Raw genomic sequence first — 18,411 nt, forward strand, 5'->3', positions numbered from 1 at the left:
ATGATAAATATCTATGAAATCCATATTGTTGTAAACAAATGATCAATTCAGAGGAAAATAGGGCAAAATCAACAAATCTCACCAGCACAAGACTTTAAGGCCACCTAGGTACCTAGTTGTCCCTCAAGGACAGGCAGCATCCGTATCCTCCTTAGAAGCCAGTATGTAGTAACTTCTTAGTACTGGGTAATAGGAAAAAGAAAGGACTTAACAGTGGGGAAGGCTGGATGGACATGGTCGACACTAGCATTACATCATTCTCAAGTAACCTGGTAAGATGTAAAAGAGTGACCTTTCCTCTGTGTTCTTCACTGCCAAACCCAGTCCAACCCAGAGCAAAGCATCAGACAGTCTAGAATGTGAGCCTTCTGATCTGTCCTGGAGACTGCCAAGGACATCTAAAACAAGCAAAGTCTCAGAAAAGACTACAGGTAAGAGAAATCTTGGGGGAAATGAGGCTAATAGAAGGAGGACTCCAAAAAGGCTTCTAGGAAGAACTAAGAATGCAGGAAGGAGACTAAGGAAGTCTAAATGAAGTTGGAGTTCGTCAACAATGACTTACTGGTGTGCTTGTAACAGCTATGCTAAGTGCAGAGATGTCAGACGTTAACAAGAGGGGACGACTGGGCATGATTCATAAAGAAATTCTGTAATTTATCTTCATCGTTGGTAAATCTAAAACTGCTCAGATATGAACATTTGGAAATCTATCAAAAGCAATCTTTGCGTATAGTAAGTGCTATAATCAACTTTTTTTTCTTATTGCACCAAACCTCCAATGGAGAAAATACAAGTCATGTAAGGAAAATTGCATTTCTTTCTATATGTTGAGTCCATGGTGCATGCTCAATGGACTTAAGACTGCCTCCAAATGGGCAAAGCTTAAGGCAGTGATAGAAACTCTTATATATTTCAATACATGTAGCCTCCCCAATAAACCTTCAATATACCCCATAAAATTCTATTTTCTTTGCATTAAACTTCCCTTGTTAGGGAGGGATACACTTTTAATTTTAAATAATTTAGTTTACCTCTTTATTCAGACTATTTTGACAACCCAGCAGAAAGAATGGATATATACCATGAAGAACTCATGGTGGATACTCATGGGGACATAGCAAAAAGTCAGGGCATCAGCAGCACATGAAATCCACATAAAACAAAATCTTTTCACATAAGCCATGTGGTTTGAACAAATAATGTGTCCTGCAAGCTCAGGTATTTAGACACTTGTCCCTAGATGGCGGCGCTGTTTGAGAAAGCTGTGGAAGCTGTAGGAGGTGAAGCCTTGCTGGAGGAAGAACATCACTGGGGGTGGCCTTTGAGGGTTTATAGCTTCACCCCAGTTTCAGTTCTCTCTCTGTTTTCTGGGTGTGCTTGATGATGTGACATCCCAGCTCCCTGCTCCTACTGCCATGGCCCCCTAACCATTTATGAATTTTCCCTTTGAAATCAAAGCCAAAGTAAACCCTTTCTTCCTCCAGTCACTTTGGTCATGTTGTTTCATCACAGTGACAAAGAGTAAGGAATACATGAGCCTCTACACTGACAAGAGCTATGGTCATCCAACAGTTCTGTGTATAAGGTATTCTTCCTGGCACTGGGGACCAAATCCCAAGGCTTCAGAGATGTTAGCCCAGCTCCAGCTCCAATGTAGGTGTTACCGTAATGTGACTTAATGGACTTGACTTTGGGCACTCTTGCGGTAGATTTGAAAACATGTCTCTTTTTTAAAAAGGAAGAGTAAGAACACTTTCTAAGAAGTAGATTTGAAAGTCTGGTTACAAAAACACCTTTGCTGCCCTTACACCAAGTAACTGTGAAGAACCATCCTCACTGGCTGAGGGTTGTGACCCCTTTGGGGGAACAAAGGATACAGACCCTCATCCTTCTTGAGATGTGAAATTACCAAAGTTCCTCTAAGGTTTGTCAATCGCTTTTGAGAAAACAAGCTCTTTAGCAGAAAGAATTTTGGACCCCACATCCTTTTCAGACTTCATGTGTTCTCTTAAATAACCTCAACCTCACGATTCCAATAAACGCTTTCAGGCTGAGAAAGGATGTGGACACATATGTCATCATTAATTGTTATAAACATGTCATAGCAACATGAATATGGACGGTGGGGGAAACTGAGCATGCGCTTCACAGGAGTGATTTGTTTGTGCTGCCCCTGCAAACTTTCGGGAATTCTCAATCTGTTGTAAAAGAAGTTCACCTTGAAAACCACGTGATACTGAGTATTTGTTCCAAGTTATCAGAGTCCGTGAGCTTCCCCAGAGGAGAGGTTTTGCTCTCAGATTCCACAGTGAAAGTTGATAAACAACTCTGAAAAGTTGTCCCCTGACCTTCACACTTAAGCCCCCTCCCTCCCCTCATTTCTTACACACACACACACACACACACACACACACACACACACACACACACACACACTTAAATAGGAAAAGAACAGGCTTTTGAGATCCAAAAGAAGGCTTTTAAAAGAGAGAAAGTTAGAGTTGAGAGAAGTAGGGAGAAGGCAGGCAGGCAGGCAGGCACTGGCTTCAGAGGCCGCTTAGGACTGGAAAGGCAGTTCTGATGAAGTATTAGAAACTGCTACCCACGAGGGAAGGAGGGTATGTGAGGAGGAGGGGCCAGAGAACGTGAACCACCATTCTCAGATGACTGGTTATGAGGGAATGGCTAGGAACAGCCACTTGACACAAAAGCTGGGCTCAGTTTTCTGGGCTTGGGAAATGTCAAGTTTATCTGTTTGAGCAGAATCTGCCTCTACTGTTGTAATGAGTCATTGCTGGATATTTGAGACCTAACATCTGCTAAGAGAAGTTCTGGGCACCCCCCCCTTTAATCCTTTGGCCTCTTATTTTTCATTTCATGTGCAATTTCCATAATTTCATTGCGATGTGAGGAAGCTAGAAATTGGACATTTCCTGGAGCATTCAAAAGCTTAGTTCCACTGAGACCATCTTACACTCAATCAATGTGACATGTCTTCCCTGAGCCTCAGCTTGACGTTTCCAAGATGTGACATTGGAGATGGGTCCCCAAAGACACTTTAAACTCCCAGTATCACTTTGCATCTGTGCAGTAATGACCCAGCCCCAGAGTATTCTGAAAGTCATTGTATTCTATCTCAGTCTTACAATGCCCCCAAGATGAGGGAGAGTGCTGAGACAATGCCATGTCACAGCAATGCCAACCAGCCCAACAGAAGGCAGGAAGCTCCTTAACTCCAGCAAGGCCCTATCCACATCCCACCCACACCCCAACTCCCACCCCCACACACTCTTTCAAATCATCAGCAGCAACAGCTTTCAACAAGAGAGAAAGATGGAGACAAGGAAGGAGTCCCCAACTGCACCTCTGTCTAAGTTACTGGTCTCATTCACCAGTATTTCAGCACTGCATATAGTCTCAAATTTTAAACTTTGCATTCTTATTAAAAGCCTCCAAAGGCACTTATAGATTTATTCTTTTGTACTTTTATACATGTTCTTTTGGTGATCATTTCTTGTAGTGATTATCAGCTGTCTTAATGCTGTGACCCTTTAATACAGTTCCTCATGTTGTGGTGACCCCACACCATAAAATTATTTCTATTGCTACTTCAGAACTGTAATTTTGCAACTGTTATGAGTCATAATGCAAATATCTGATATGCAAAGTATCTGATATGTGACCTGTGAAAGGGTCACTTGACCCTTCAAGGGGTCACGACCCACAGGTTGAGAATCACTGTTCTTGTGTCTCCTCCCTCCTCACACCAAATCTCTTCTTTCTGAGTTTTCCTACTTCCATGTAGGAAGTGTGTGATCCACTTTTGGTGTGTGATCCACTACATTTAATTAGAGGTGCCTGCATGAGCATGGATATTTGCTCAAGTGGGGGCAATGTATCAGTGATTAGACCCCTGAGGAATACAGGGACTTTTGAAAAGGAAGATTCTTGCACCTTCTCCTGAGCCAAAAGGAAAAGATCACTGATAATATATTTCTGGGCAGTTTTAATATACAGCCAGACTGAGAGCCAGTGAACATGGATGATGTGGGGAAACCATATCAAATGGGGTTCCTTCCTTCTTAAGAGTATATATACATGGTGGCAGTTCCTTCTGTGTAGCCAGGGGCCCAGACAACAGCGAGTAAGTATCTTTAACATTGCTAATCTACTGGCAGGTATACCTGACACTCCCTGATAATACTTCCCAGTCTGACCAGTTCTTATTATTGCCTCCTTCTCTTTCTTGATCCTGGTCCAACTTTCTCAAAAATAGTGACCCACATGCGAGATGGTGTGATGGTTTGTATATTCTTGGATCAGGGGGTGGCACCATTTGGAGGTGTGGCATTGTTGGAATAGGTGTGACCTGGTTGGAGTGGGTGTGTCACTGTGGGTGTGGGTATAAGATCCTCACCCTAGTTGCCTAGAAGTCAGTCTTCCACCAGCAGCCTTTGGATGAAGACGTAGAACTCTCAGCTCTACCTGCGCCATGCCTGCCTGGATACTGCCATGCTCCCACCTTGATGATAATGGACTGAACCTCTGAACCTGTAAGCCAGCCTCAATTAAATGTTGTTTTTTATAAGACTTGCCTTGGTCATGGTGTCTGTTCACAGCAGTAAAACCCTGACTAAGACAGATGGTCTAACCCACTATGGACAGTGTGCTGGTTATAAATCTAGCTCCTTCCTGTTCCTTGAATATAAACTGTTTACATCCTAGCTCTGTGAAACTCAATGAAAAAGGTAAAAATGTTCTATCTGTTAGAAGGTCTTTCCTGGCCTTTCTACCACAATGCACCTCCCCATGAATGCCTGGTACTCATTCCTTCTGAATGACAGTCTGGATTTATTTACACACTCCTCACTGGAATAGAAGGTTCAGGGGGCAAAGTCCTGCTTGCCTCCTTTGTTGACCATATGCCCAGTGACCGCAACATAAGGTGGGCTTCTAAAAATGAGCCGAGTCAAAGGAAGCAGGGGACAGGAAAATACAAATCTGTTCAGAAACACAAGGGGCACCATGTAGGCTTCACAAATACTTTCCTGGGAGAAGATGCCTGTGGAGAGTTACTGTGTTGATGTATTCTCCAAGTCAGTTCTTGACGGCTGCTGATAAATGGGACAGATAAATAACTGCAGACACTAACCAGATCAAATAGATGTGTCCATTGCATGGAGGAGTCCACGGATGCCACATCAATAGACAATCTAAATTTATCCCATTCTCGCAGAGCTTTGCCAGTCACCCACATGTGAGCATGTGTTGCAATCGTGGTCACGTAATGTTAAATGTCACAGCTGTGTGTTAAGCTGATCCCTGTGGCATCAAACATTAAGAAACCTGTCACCAACTCACCTCTGTCCCCATTCTCTTAACTATTGCCAATACTATAGAGTCACCTAAATGCAATTGACTTTAGCTCTTCCCCCCTGATGCTTTTACGTCTGGGGCAGAATCCCACAGGAGTTAGGGACAATACTTCCTAGTTTCTGGTGATGCAGTTTAGGGAAAAGACTCTTGGTCAGAAATGATGCACCACTTTCTTCTTACATATGCCTCATGGCACCTGCCAAATGGCCAATGAACACAAAAGATGGAGCCAAGGCTGGAAGCCAGAACGAAACCGGCCTGGCTGTCACTAGTGGTGACAAGCCATCCATGTGGCAGCTCCCTGTACTAGTTCACTCAAGGACTGAGGACACATAAACACTGCATAGCCAGTCAGACCTGCACTTCTAACAAAACATACCGGGGCATGAAGACTTTTGTAAGACATGTATATACCAAATATTAGATAGAATATATTTATACTTTAAAAAAAACCCTCACTGTTGATCTAAAACTCAAATCTAAAGAGATATTCTGTACCTGTAAGCACTGACTCTGGCAAATATTCTCCTGGGAAAACTCCTTATCATGTTTTCCACCATCCAGAAACCTACTGTGTGTGTGTTGAGGTTAAAAAGACAACTTGAAGGAATTGGTTCTCTCCTTCTACCACATAGGTCCTGGAGACTGAGCATCAGATGATCAGGCTCAGCAGCTTCTTCCCCCACTGAGCTGCTTTTCTAACCCAATGGCTATAAATATTTTAGTATACATATAGTCTTTGTTAAGTAGCATATTTTTCTTCCTTTGCGTCCATCATTTCCTAATATGACTGACCAATAGCATGATGGGAGGTTTTTATTTGTTTGTTTGTTTGTTTGTTACTGTTTGGTTTTTCTCCTAGGAAACAGCATCAGCAAGTGCCAACATGCTCCCTTGTCCTCCAATACACACAATTTGGGATCACCCATAGAAAACAGATTTTTTTTCCCCCTAAGTGCAGATTGGGTACTTGGCTCCTTTAGCCAAACTACTAACCTCTCCTAAAACAGTTTCAAATGCATGCTCTCCAGGAGATAAATGGAGGCTATAAATCATTCCATCTGTCCCCATAGAGAGGGGGCCCAGTGACCATTCTGGAAGGCTACATGGGATTTCTACAGTCTGTTGCTTTCTTTTAAAAGTCTGTTTTCTATCATGAAAAATGATCTAAAAATACTTTCAAAGAACACCAGGACAAACCCATCAGTGTGATCTCTCCTAAGGACTCAGGTTTCTACGATTTCATCATCTTCTGTTGCTGTGCATCCTGAAATTTAAGAAAGCCATGCCTGCTTGGCGGATGAAACTCACCAAAATATTAGTTGGCAAAATTCCTATTATTTATGTTATATCACAAAAGGTATAAATCAAACACGTCAAAAGTAAACAAAGTTGATACTATATTAAAACTCGTGGTGAATTTTTGTTGTATAAAAGCATTTTTATTAATAATTGATTGGGAAAAACCAAAATGTTGATTAAATTGACATAAATACAAATAATAGTTGACATTTAAGTAAACTGAATGCAGAAGTTATATGTCATGTAATCTTTGGATTTGGTTGGAAAATTATTCTCCAGTGCAGGAATTGAACCCAGGGCATCATGCAGGCTAGGCAAATGTTCCATCACTAAGCTACAGTCTCAGCAGCCCCTCAGTTAATTTTTGAAAGAGGTATTACTACTAATGTACTATTGTATGCATATGAAAATTTGCTTGCATGTATGTATGTTCACCATTGATATGACTGGTGTCCTCAGAGGCCAAAAGGAAAATGTCAGATTCACACAGTTGGAGTCGCAGATGGTTGTGAGCCGCCGGAGTGCTGGGAACTGAACCCAGGTACTCTGTAAGACCAACATGGGGTCTTACCTAATGATTCATCTCTCCAATCCATTCCCAAATTAATCTCAGTAGATGCTACCATTGCTGAGCCTCTCAGTAGAACTGCCCCACCAGAATTGGACTCATTTTAACTCCCATTGAGAACAGAGCTCTTGTTTCAAAGGGACAAAGTTTACGCTGAAATTGGTAAAGACAAAGCATGTACAGAAAACCAGTTTGGTCAACACAAATTTGAAACTTCTGTTATCTCAAAGCTGAGGGTGAAAAAGGAAGGAAGGAAGGAAGGAAGGAAGGAAGGAAGGAAGGAAGGAAGGAAGGAAGGGGAAGAGAGAGAGAGAGAGAGAGAGAGAGAGAGAGAGAGCGAGAGAGAGAGCAAGAGAAGAGAGAAGAGACAAGGGAAGGGAAACGGAAAGGGGAAAGAGAAAGGGGAGGAAAAGGCAAGGCAAGGCAAGAAACATCTGACCTTGGCTGGGATGCTCTGTCCTGGGATCCCAGGGTCCTTGCTCAGAAGGGAGGCTCTGGCCACTTCGTAAGTTCCTCTCTGGTCCCACAAACTCATCCCTGAATCAAAAGAAAAGCTGCTCAGTTTTCATTCTGGTGGAGGAATTTGGCATCAGAAACTTATTACAAAAATGGCACAGTGAAATTACTTGGAAGTTGAGAGAGCCCAGGGAAATGCTAGAATTCATTAAATCACCAGAGGCATTAAGAACGAATAAATTCTCTGTCAATCTCAACATTAAAATATTGTACCTTAAAGACAACAAATTGAATTTTTCTGTAATCCTTGTTGGATTATTAGTTCAGGCAAAGTATATAATTCAGTTCTTAAATTAGCAACCCAAGTGCACATGCGGTGACTTTTAAAAATGATAAATTAGTGGTACATTTAAGATCAACTCTATTAAAAGTCCCAAGGCCTTAACTGTATTAAGACTAAATCCATTTACTTAAGTCTCAGTGAATCTGTTAGACACAATGCCAAGTCTCCTCTGGGCACTTAGGAAGTCTAATTTTATATGTTCTGGTAACTGATTCTATAGATAAAATTAATTTACCAGTTCAGACTGACTAGACTGGTTTATTCACTTATTTATTTTTAAATAAAGTCATTTGAAAAGCTATCCAATGCACTTGTCTCTTGAAGTCTTGTCTGAGGCGGCTGACAGGCCACAGGTTCAATTCTGCCCCATTTCCATAAGCAAACCCGATGGAAAGAATAACATTTTCTCTTCTAGAGGGTGTATCGTTTTCATAGCCAGCATGGTGATTTCTCTGGACTTGTTCGCCTATGAGGTCACATACTTGCTATTCGGTGGGCTCACAGCATGGGCCTGGAGGTGAGGGATGGGACCAGATTCCCCCACGTGTTATTCCCATTTCTTCAGCCAGAATTCATGATTTTCAGACCTGAGTCATAATCGCACAGTTTCAAGTTACTAAAGACTTCATATTTATGGGGCACAAACGGTATTGAAATTTTAATCCTAGACATTTTACAATTCCCTTAATACTTCTAAATCCACACCGTTTTATCATTCTCGAAGTGGAAGTCTGCAGTTATAGTCAGGTTACAAAAGGATTACTACTGGAACGTTAACTGTCTCCTGTAGCCTTTCCAGATCAGTCTCACGCTGGTCTCAAGCTTTCTAAACTCCCGGTTGTTGTGTAGCATGGGGTGAAAAGTCAAGAACATGTCCAGAGGCAGAGAAATGTACTGAGTACCTCAGTCATCTTGGAAAGAGGGAGAAAGGAACGTGGACACATGTCAGGTAATGGAGGGCGGGGGGGACAAAAGTGCTGGCATGACTAATATTCATCACTGCTAGCTAGGAGAGAAGTCTCTAGGCATGTCTGAGAGGGACTTTATAATTGGGTTAGCTGAGGTAGGAAGACCCTCCCTAAAGACAGTGACACCTTCCTACGGCTGGAGTTCCAGATGCAATAAAAAGAAAGCAGCGAGCTAAGCAACAACATGCCACTTTGGATGCAATGGGGCCAGGAGCCTCAGACTCCCCACTCCGTGTCTTTCCCGCCATGAATGAGTGCTACTCCCTTGAGCTGTGGACCTAAAGAGTTGCTTTTGTTAAGTATTTGGTCACAGCAAGAAGAGAAACTACTACTGTGACCAGACAACATAAATGCTCAGAGATGAATCTGTGGGTCAGAGGTGACATCTGAACATATCAGGGGAGCAGAAGCTAGAGAGAAAGAAAGGGGCTGGATGGGAGACCTCAGAAATCCACCTTGCTGAAGTGTATCATGCTGACAACAGGGATCCATCCCTGTGTCTTTTTCTGGTGGCCTCCAGGGGGCTCACAGGTTGTGCACCAAGGGCTTGCCAGCTTGGATTCCTGGTCCCATTGCTATTCAGAAGCTTCCATTCAAACAGCCCATTCTCTACTTAGGTCACTTAGGTCTCCCTGGTCTCTTAAATACACTCCACCCCAGGAGACTCAGCAGTGTCAGTCCTATGTCTAACATAAAGACATATAAGGAACTACCCTATGATGGACATGCTTGGACCAGAGATAGTAGAATAAACATGAGCAGAGCCTCCTTAACCTGAAAATCCAGACTCTGAAACCACCCCACATACAGACATGCTTGAACTTGAGATGCTACCATCAGGGTAAAATTCAGTGCCTGACTCCTAGTGATGCCACAGTCACGATGCAGGTACTCTAATACTAAATGTGATAAAGTATATGCAGAAGATGGGTTTAAATAGTATGTGAAACATAAATGGGCCAGTTGGTAGAGTGATGTCAGCTAATACAGACTCATATGGAATCTTGCTAAGCTGAGGCAAGACCCATGGAGGATATGTGATGTTTGGAGGGAGTATAAATAGAATGCATCAGATAGTACAGGAGGCTTGTTTGCTTGCACAGCTAGCTTTGCAACGCTTCTTGGTCTCTGGTCTTCACAGATCTCCACTTCATTTGGAAGAGGTGGGACAAAGAATGTCTCCTGGCATCCCTGCTGGTCCTGGTCCCTCCTGCTGACTCATGCAGAGGCCTTGCTGCTATCCTAACACTACTGAATGGGACTGCTGGTATATCGTGACGTGTTTGCAAGTGGATCAAGCTGCTGCTGCTGCTGCTGCTGACCTGTGAACTGAACTGCTGACTTCCTGACAAAGTAAGTGGGATTTGCTCCAAAGGACTATTGCTAAACAGGTCCACTTCTCCTATATCCTAATAACCTTTCTTTTCCATTACGTCTGCTGGGTGCTGGGCTAGAAGGGAGGCTAAAGCTTTTAAGAACCATCATTAAAAACAGGGTTTGAAAAATCAATAGCAACACCAAATAATGACCTTTGACTTCTATCACGCACACAAATAATATATTTCAAAATTTCTTTTATACAAATATAAATGAATATTTGTGTTTATACATGAATCTCCAACATGTCTAGTAATATATGCATATACAAATATTCTAGAATCTAGACAAAACTTTTTGAATTAACTTCCAGTCCCAAGCATGACCAGAAGAGGCTCTCAGCCTATAAGGCTGGTTCAAAGAGCAGCACATGTGCCATGGAAGGAGTCTGAGGGAGGAACTCTGTACTCTGTATCCTCTGCATCATGCTTGATTCTATCCTGCAAATTCAACATCACCTCAAGAAAAAGACAATAGCAAGTTAAAGACTGGTGAGGGGAGTATCTGGAGATGAGACTCTTGAGAGAGAAGCCAAGAGAAAACTTTTGGGGATAGTGTTGGCTTTGAAGAATATGAATTGAGATCTGCAGATGAGAATTCTCCTGATCCAGTGAAAGGAAGATCACATCGGCCAAAAAACAAGTGAATGTTATCTTCTTTTTGTGACCGATAGAGTGTGATCAGCCTAGGAAATGGTCACATGAAGGGCAGCTCAGCTATAGCTAGTCCCTAAAGCATTGTTCTGGGAACCTCAGTGACACCTGGGTGCTTTGCCTGGGACTTTATGAGACCCATACTTCATAGTGGGTTCTGATCCAGTTAGGCAGCTCCTGCAGATTCATATCACAGTATGCAAAGTACTTATGAGAGAGCCTGTAGGGTACTTGAATTAGGCAAAAGTATTTGAAGATACCAGCAATTGTGAACCACCAGAACCACTGAAAACCATGCCGGGTTCCAAGTGACTATGGCTACTGTAGAGTTCTTTGAAGTCAAGTCATACTATCATCAAGGTGGGCACAGGCATCTTTATCCTTGCCACATAAAGTCATTAGCTTTGAGTTAAATTATCAATACAAGTCAGTTTGGTAAAGTAGTTGATGGTAAAGTCACTTGTTCTGGAGCTTAATAAACTGGACAGAGGACGAGCTTTAGCACTGGTATCATCTATTCCCCGAGATCCAACCCTAGCAAGACGAAGACAGAATATTTCCCCATACTTTCTTAGTCATGGCAGAGAAAGACCTGGAAGACGTCCCCACAGGCTTCAGATGCTTGAGGCAAGGTCTTTGCCTGTTCTACAGCCCACCTGAGCTGCTGGCTTAGATAGAAGGAGATGGTACATGGTCCCCAAATCAAGCTATCACACCATATGCTCTCCCAGGAGAGATAACTTGACGTTAGGAGCATAAGGAAGGTCTGTGGATGGGGAACTTGGATTTGATCATCTTGAGATCCAACAAACCCAATGGAAAGAAGTTTCTTAGCCTTCAGGACTAGTTCCTCAGGCATTCTTGGTGGCAGAGAACGATAGCTATTGGATTTCCTGTGGGCCAAATGTGCCCAACATTAAACACTCTTCCCTTTCACCTACATTTTTTTTCCAGGCTCTGAATCCAAAATAAAGCTCTTTTGGCTCCAAAGTTCTTTACAAAGAAACTTTATTTCTAGATATTCCTCAGAGAATCTGAAGGCAGACTGGGCCAATGCTTGTGAGACATTTTTGCAAGGCTCTGGAGAAGTTGCATAACTGTACTATCTGCTGAGTACAGTGTTTATTATCTGTGTACAGGAATAATGGAGCCATCTCTGGGCTTTTTAATTGGTTGCACAATATCCCCTCCACGGGATCTGTGGTCAGAAGGCTGTTTCTTATGAGCTTTGCTTATGTATTTATGCACTAGTATTTCTTTTAGATGATACAAATAAAATTTTTATTTGTGCGGCATGGGTAGACAGGATGAATTATGCACAGCTGTGAGATATCAGGATGTATTTTATGCAGCTATCTTGTTGACAAACTGTAAAAGGAGGTCTTGAATGATGCATACATTCAGAAAATATGACCTTATAAAATGCACAGTTTGTATACAGTTTGTTGTTTTATAATCTGTATTTGGGCATCGACAAAACTCACTGTTATCTAAGGAAGAAATGTGGGCAGATGATACTGGGAAAAAGCTCCCAGGCTCTTCGATCCTGGGTAAACCTAACACACCATTGTGCGAGCCTCTGCCTCCCCTCCCTCCTCCTCTCTCTCTCCTGTCTCTGTTCTCTCCTCTTCCTCCTCCTCCTCCTCTTCTTCCTCCTCCTCCTCTTCTTTCTTCTTTCTTCTTTCTTCTTTCTTCTTCTTCTTCTTCTTCTTCTTCTTCTTCTTCTTCTTCTTCTTCTTCTTCTTCTTCTTCTTCCTCTCTCTCTCTCTCTCTCTCTCTCTCTCTCTCTCTCTCTCTCTCTCTGTACTCTGCTTGCTATTTCATCAGTTTCTGCCGTTTTCAGACCCAATTAAGGGCAGTCAAAAAGGATGTTATAGACTATAGCCCCATCTCCTTAGAAAGGAATCCTTTCAATGAGCTGTGAAGGTTACAGAAAAGATGCCGAAGAAGATATCCCCCAAAATGACTCATCTGCCACAACTAAAGTCACCCAGAGCATGGCTTCTGCTTGATCCATCCCTGCTCTGGCTTGGCCCAATCCCTCCTTTGCCTCACTTACAGAGGGAGAACCATGGCATGCCAAATCAAGATCAAGGCCTCTTAGTGACTAAGATTCCACCTCCCCAGAGATGGGGACTGATACCATACCTGTAGGGTACACTACCATGGAACCCTGAGTTAGTTCCAAACTGTTCTTTATGTGCCAACTTTATGGCTACCCTCTAAGGCAGTGGTTCTCAAGTTTTCTAATGCTACAACCCTTTAATACAGTTTCTCATGCTGTGGTGACTCCAATCATACATTATTTTTGCTGCTACTTCATAATTAATTTTGCTACTATTACAAATCATAATGTACACATCTATATTTTCTGATGATCTTAGGGGACCTCTGTGGAAAGTTCATTCAACCACCCTAAGGGTCACAACCCATAGGTTGAAAACCATTGCTCTGAGGGCTGGAATTCTCATAGTATCATTTTCTTTCCTGTTGGGATCCCACAGGACTAAGCAATCACAAGTGAGGCCATGCAGGAGAGGATCTTCACAAACCCACACTGTGTGAACTTGGTCTAGGACATAAGGATCTAGGACATCTAGACTTTGTGCTATGTTTATGTAACTACTGCTGTGAACACCAGTTCATATTAAAAATTTGAAAATGTCAAGGTTTAGTTGGCAGTGAGAAGACACACTGGTGAGGATGTTAAGACAAGAAGAAGCAAAGCATCACCCACTGAGTTCTTCAAAGGAAAACTCCCACCGGCACTCAACAGGGAATTAAAAAAGGAGGCTCAGGTGGAAGAGCCAAGATGGAATTGTGATGCACTGTAGGAAAGTCTAAATGGGAAAAAAAGAAGTTGAAGAAGTCATCTTAAGCTGAAAAGAAGCCAGGTCAAGGCCTTGGAAATTCATTTAGCATTTTATTAGCCCTGAATACCAAAGACCTACATCAAATCAGGCAGAAGCCATCTAGGGGTTTCCTGCTTCAGAGTCCTGGGGTGGTGATGTGCTCATTAACACAAAGACACTCTTTGTTCAGACTTACATCTTCAAACTTAACCAAGAAAACAGCAGCATCCTTTCATCACATCTGTATCTTCTCTATGTGAAAATTAGCAGTTCAATTTAAAACACGCACATGTGCACACGTGTACACACACACACACACACACACACACACACACACACACACACACACACACACAAACTTAAAGATCCTCAAAAGAGTCAAAGGCAGATGAAGCTGAAAAGGGCAGCTTTGCAGTGGAGGAAACGGACAGGCTCTGCCCCAGCCCAGCGATCAAGGTCAGCACCAGCAGGGGTGCACCATGTGGTGGAAGATGCCCTTGGTATGACATGATAGCATGTTGCATCTTCCTCCTCAAAATTTGTACTTTGGGGTTGTGGAGATAGCTCAGTAGTAAAGTACTTGCCGTGCAAGCATGTGAGTTTGATTCCCCAGAACTCATGTAAAAATGCTGGAGGTAGTGTCACCTGGTTGTAATCCCAACTTGGGGGTAGTAGACAAAGGAGAATCCCTAGGGTGCAGCAGCCGGTCATCTAACCTAACCAGGCCATCGAGAGGCCCTGTCTCAAAAAACAAGGTGGAGGCTGAAGATATGATACAGCTGTTAAAACACTTGCATATGCCTGAGTTCTAATCCTCACACCTACATAACAGCTCACAGTCATCTGTAACTCTAGTTACAGGGGTTATGACACCCCTTGGTCTTCATAGGTACTGCACACACATGATACATGTACATACATGCAGGCAAAACATCCATACATACACAATAAACATAAATAAGTAAAATTTATAAAAAACAAGGTGGGTGGATCATAAGAAATGATATTTGGAGTTGACTTCTGCCCCCCCCCCCCGCCCCCATACACACACACACCATATATAACTCAACCTCATCATTAAGATACATCCCCCAGAGATGCATCCTACAATGTTCCTGACCAGGGCTCTTCAAAACTGCCAAGTATCATGAAACAGCAGAACAACCTGAGCTACTCCACCTCAAGCAAAAAGAACCCAAGGAGGCATTCCAGCTAAATGCTCAGTGGGTTCCTGCATGGGCTCAGAGACAGGAAAGGCACACTGGGTAAAAGTCAATGAAGCATGAATAAGGTCGAACCTAACTTGATGTCATGGTGATATTATTATCCTTGCAAGTGAATTACAACAAATATGCATATGACGTTAATGTAAGAAGTGGGGGGAATGGGAGTAACTGCAGGGTAACTGGGAAGCATTTGTATGAGCTTCTTGATGTTTCTACGAATATAAAACTGTTATAAAATATAGCCCAATCATAAAACTTTTACAATCTAATCTGAATCTTGCAGGGATAATTTTCTGGAGGAGCTTAGTATATATAAGAAGGGTTGAACACAGGCAGACATCACCGGGGCTCCAGTCCCCAAGCAGCTGTAATGTTTGCTTGTCACTTCTCCTACCACACTGACATGTATTCAGAAGGAAGAGGAGATGCTGACGCTGTAGTTAAGCACAGACGGGTTCACAGACAAGGCTTTCCAGAGTGTGGGAAGGCAGGTGGATGGGAATTGGAAACCCCTTCCAGGGACTCCAGGGCATGCTAGAGAATAGAAAAACAAGAGGCTGAACAGAAGACAAATTTTTATTGACCTTTATTTAGCCTATAAGATAGTAAAGAAGTGAAAGAAGACTTGCCACTTGGTTTTGGGACCTTCAAGGTGTGATTGACACATGGTATATTGACAAAATGGTGCTGAAACAGAACCTAGGCACAGGTTAGTGAGAAACGCCTGCATGCACCTTTGACCTGGGTTGTAGCTCAATGGTTGAGTGCTTCTCTAGCATGTACAGGGCACTCTGTTCAAACCCCAGTACTGCCAAAAACCAAAAGAGATGCCACATGTATATGACCTTGGGGAAGAAATCTGAATTTCCCAAGGCTCTAATCCTTTATGAGTCCCTTGAGGCTGAGGACCATCATCCACCAAGAGGACTGGCAAAAGAATATCATGGGATCACAGACATAGAAGGAGAGCTGGATGCCCCGAAGTCATGGATGTGGAAGGGGACCCTGATGCCCTTCAGTTTGGCAGACTGCTCTTTCAGATCAGTGTTTGGAAAGGAGCCAAATGCTCCTGCTGGTTTTCTCTGAGCCACTGGCACTAGGAATTCATTATGTTTCTCTTCTTTATGTTCATACAGACCTGATTTTTCTGTAATCAGCACATATTATTTTTATTATGGAGAAAAAAAGCAAATGGAAAAATATCTATCATCTGGGCTCCTGATGACAAGTCTCACAATTCTCCTGGCACCACTAGGCACAGCCTCGAGCATGAAGAAGACAGAGCCCATTTAGATACAACAGCAATCAAGTTCTGGGGAGCAATCACAGTTCTGCAGAGATGTTTTGAATGTCAATCTGAAATGCAGAAAAAGATAGCTATTGCTTCCAATAAAGGTTTCAGATGGATTCGTGCTCCAAATCCACATTGTCTCCACTGCACATAAATGTAGCTTGTTGGGCCTCATGGGTCTCCCGTGAGTGAGAAGGAAGAGAAAACACAGCCATATGCTTCTAACTTTCCAACTTTGACTGGTCAGTGGAGGCTCATACAAGCCCCATTGGACAAATGGTGGAACAAGAGGATTGTATAGGTTTTTCTCATAGTTGCCCAGAAATGAATATCAGGATTCAGTGCAAAAGCAGAGCTGACTACATTTCAAACACCATCATTGCATTGTCTCTTAGAAGACAAGAAGCTATTCACTTGTAACAGTTGTGGAGGGTGGGGGAGGGCATGGAACAAAGGGTGTCAGAACTCTTCTGAACCTACTTTGTAAGAAGTAACACGGTGAGAAAAATGGAACTAAGCATCAACATTTACAGCTCAGAAAGGACTTTTAGATATTAATAGCAAAAGGACACAAGTAGGTATTTGAGGATTATAGTGTGTTCCACTGTAAGGCTTTAAAACAGTAGCTTCCAACCTTCCAAATGCTGCAACCCTTTAATATATTCTCACGTTCTGGTGACCCCAAGCACAAAACCATTTTCTTTGCTACTCTATAACTGTATTGCTACTATTATAAATCGTAATGTAAATATCTGTGTTTTCTGATGGTCTTAGACAACCCATGTGAAAGGATTGTACAACTCCCAAGGGGTCACAACCCACAGCTTAAGAAACACTGCATTTCAAGCTGGTACAACCACTCTGGAAATCAGTCTGGCAGTTCCTCAGAAAATTGGACATAGTATTACCGGGAGATCCAGCAATACCCCTCCTGGGCATATACCCAGAAGATGTTCCAACTGGTAATAAGGACACATGCTCCACTATGTTCATAGCAGCCTTATTTATAATAGCCAAAAGCTGGAAAGAACCCAGATGTCCCTCAACAGAGGAATGGATACAGAAAATGTAGTACATTTACACAATGGAGTACTACTCAGCAGTTAAAAACAATGAATTCATGAAATTCTTAGGCAAATGGATGGACCCGGAGGATATCATCCTGAGTGAGGTAACCCAATCACAAAAGAACACACATGATATGCACTCACTGATAAGTGGATATTAGCCCAGAAACTTAGAATACCCAAGATACAATTTGCAAAACACATGAAACTCAAGAAGAAGGAAGACTAAAGTGGGGATACTTCATTTCTTCTTAGAATGAGGAACTAAATACCCATGGAAGGAATTACAGAGACAAAGTTCGGAACTGAGATGGAAGGATGACCATCCAAAGACTGCCCCACCTGGGGATCCATTCCATAAACAACCACCAAACCCAGACACTATTGCATATGCCAGCAAGATTTTGCTGACAGGACCCTGATATAGCTGTCTCTTGTGAGGCTATGCCAGTGCCTGGCAAATACAGAAGCAGATGCTCACAGCCATCTATTGTATGGAACACAGGGCCCCCAATGAAGGAGCTAGAGAAAGTACCCCAGGAGATAAAGGGATTTGCAACCCTATAGGAGGAACAACAATATGAACTAACCAGTATCCCCCGACCCCCAGAGCTTGTGTCTCTAGCTGCATATGTAGCAGAGGATGGCCTAGTCGGCCCTCAATGGGAGGAGAGGCCCTTGGTCTTGCAAAGATTATATGCCCCAGTACAGGGGAATGCTAGGGCCAGGAAGCAGGAGTGGGTGGGTTGGGGGGCGGGACTGGGGGCGTGTATAGGGGACTTTCGGGATGACATTTGAAATGTAAATGAAGAAAATATCTAATAAAAAAAATTTAAAAAAGAAAGTAACAAGCAAAAAAATGAAAAAGAAAAAAAAAAGAAACACTGCATTTAATGAATTACGCAGTAATAAAAAAGTCACTCTGTGGCTAT

General features: G+C 42.6%; 1 protein-coding gene across 1 annotated transcript in view; it reads right to left on the reverse strand.

The window, feature by feature from the left end:
* Adam12 (a disintegrin and metallopeptidase domain 12 (meltrin alpha)) overlaps nucleotides 1–18,411 on the reverse strand; it is a 341,899-nt gene that overhangs the window by 281,899 nt on the left and 41,589 nt on the right. The window contains exon 2 of the mRNA NM_007400.2: nucleotides 7,686–7,783. Coding sequence (NP_031426.2) covers nucleotides 7,686–7,783 — 98 coding nt within the window. The remainder of the gene's footprint in view (nucleotides 1–7,685; nucleotides 7,784–18,411) is intronic.

The sequence above is a fragment of the Mus musculus genome, chromosome 7 (genome assembly GCF_000001635.26).
Source record: "Mus musculus strain C57BL/6J chromosome 7, GRCm38.p6 C57BL/6J".
Lineage (NCBI taxonomy): Eukaryota > Metazoa > Chordata > Mammalia > Rodentia > Muridae > Mus > Mus musculus.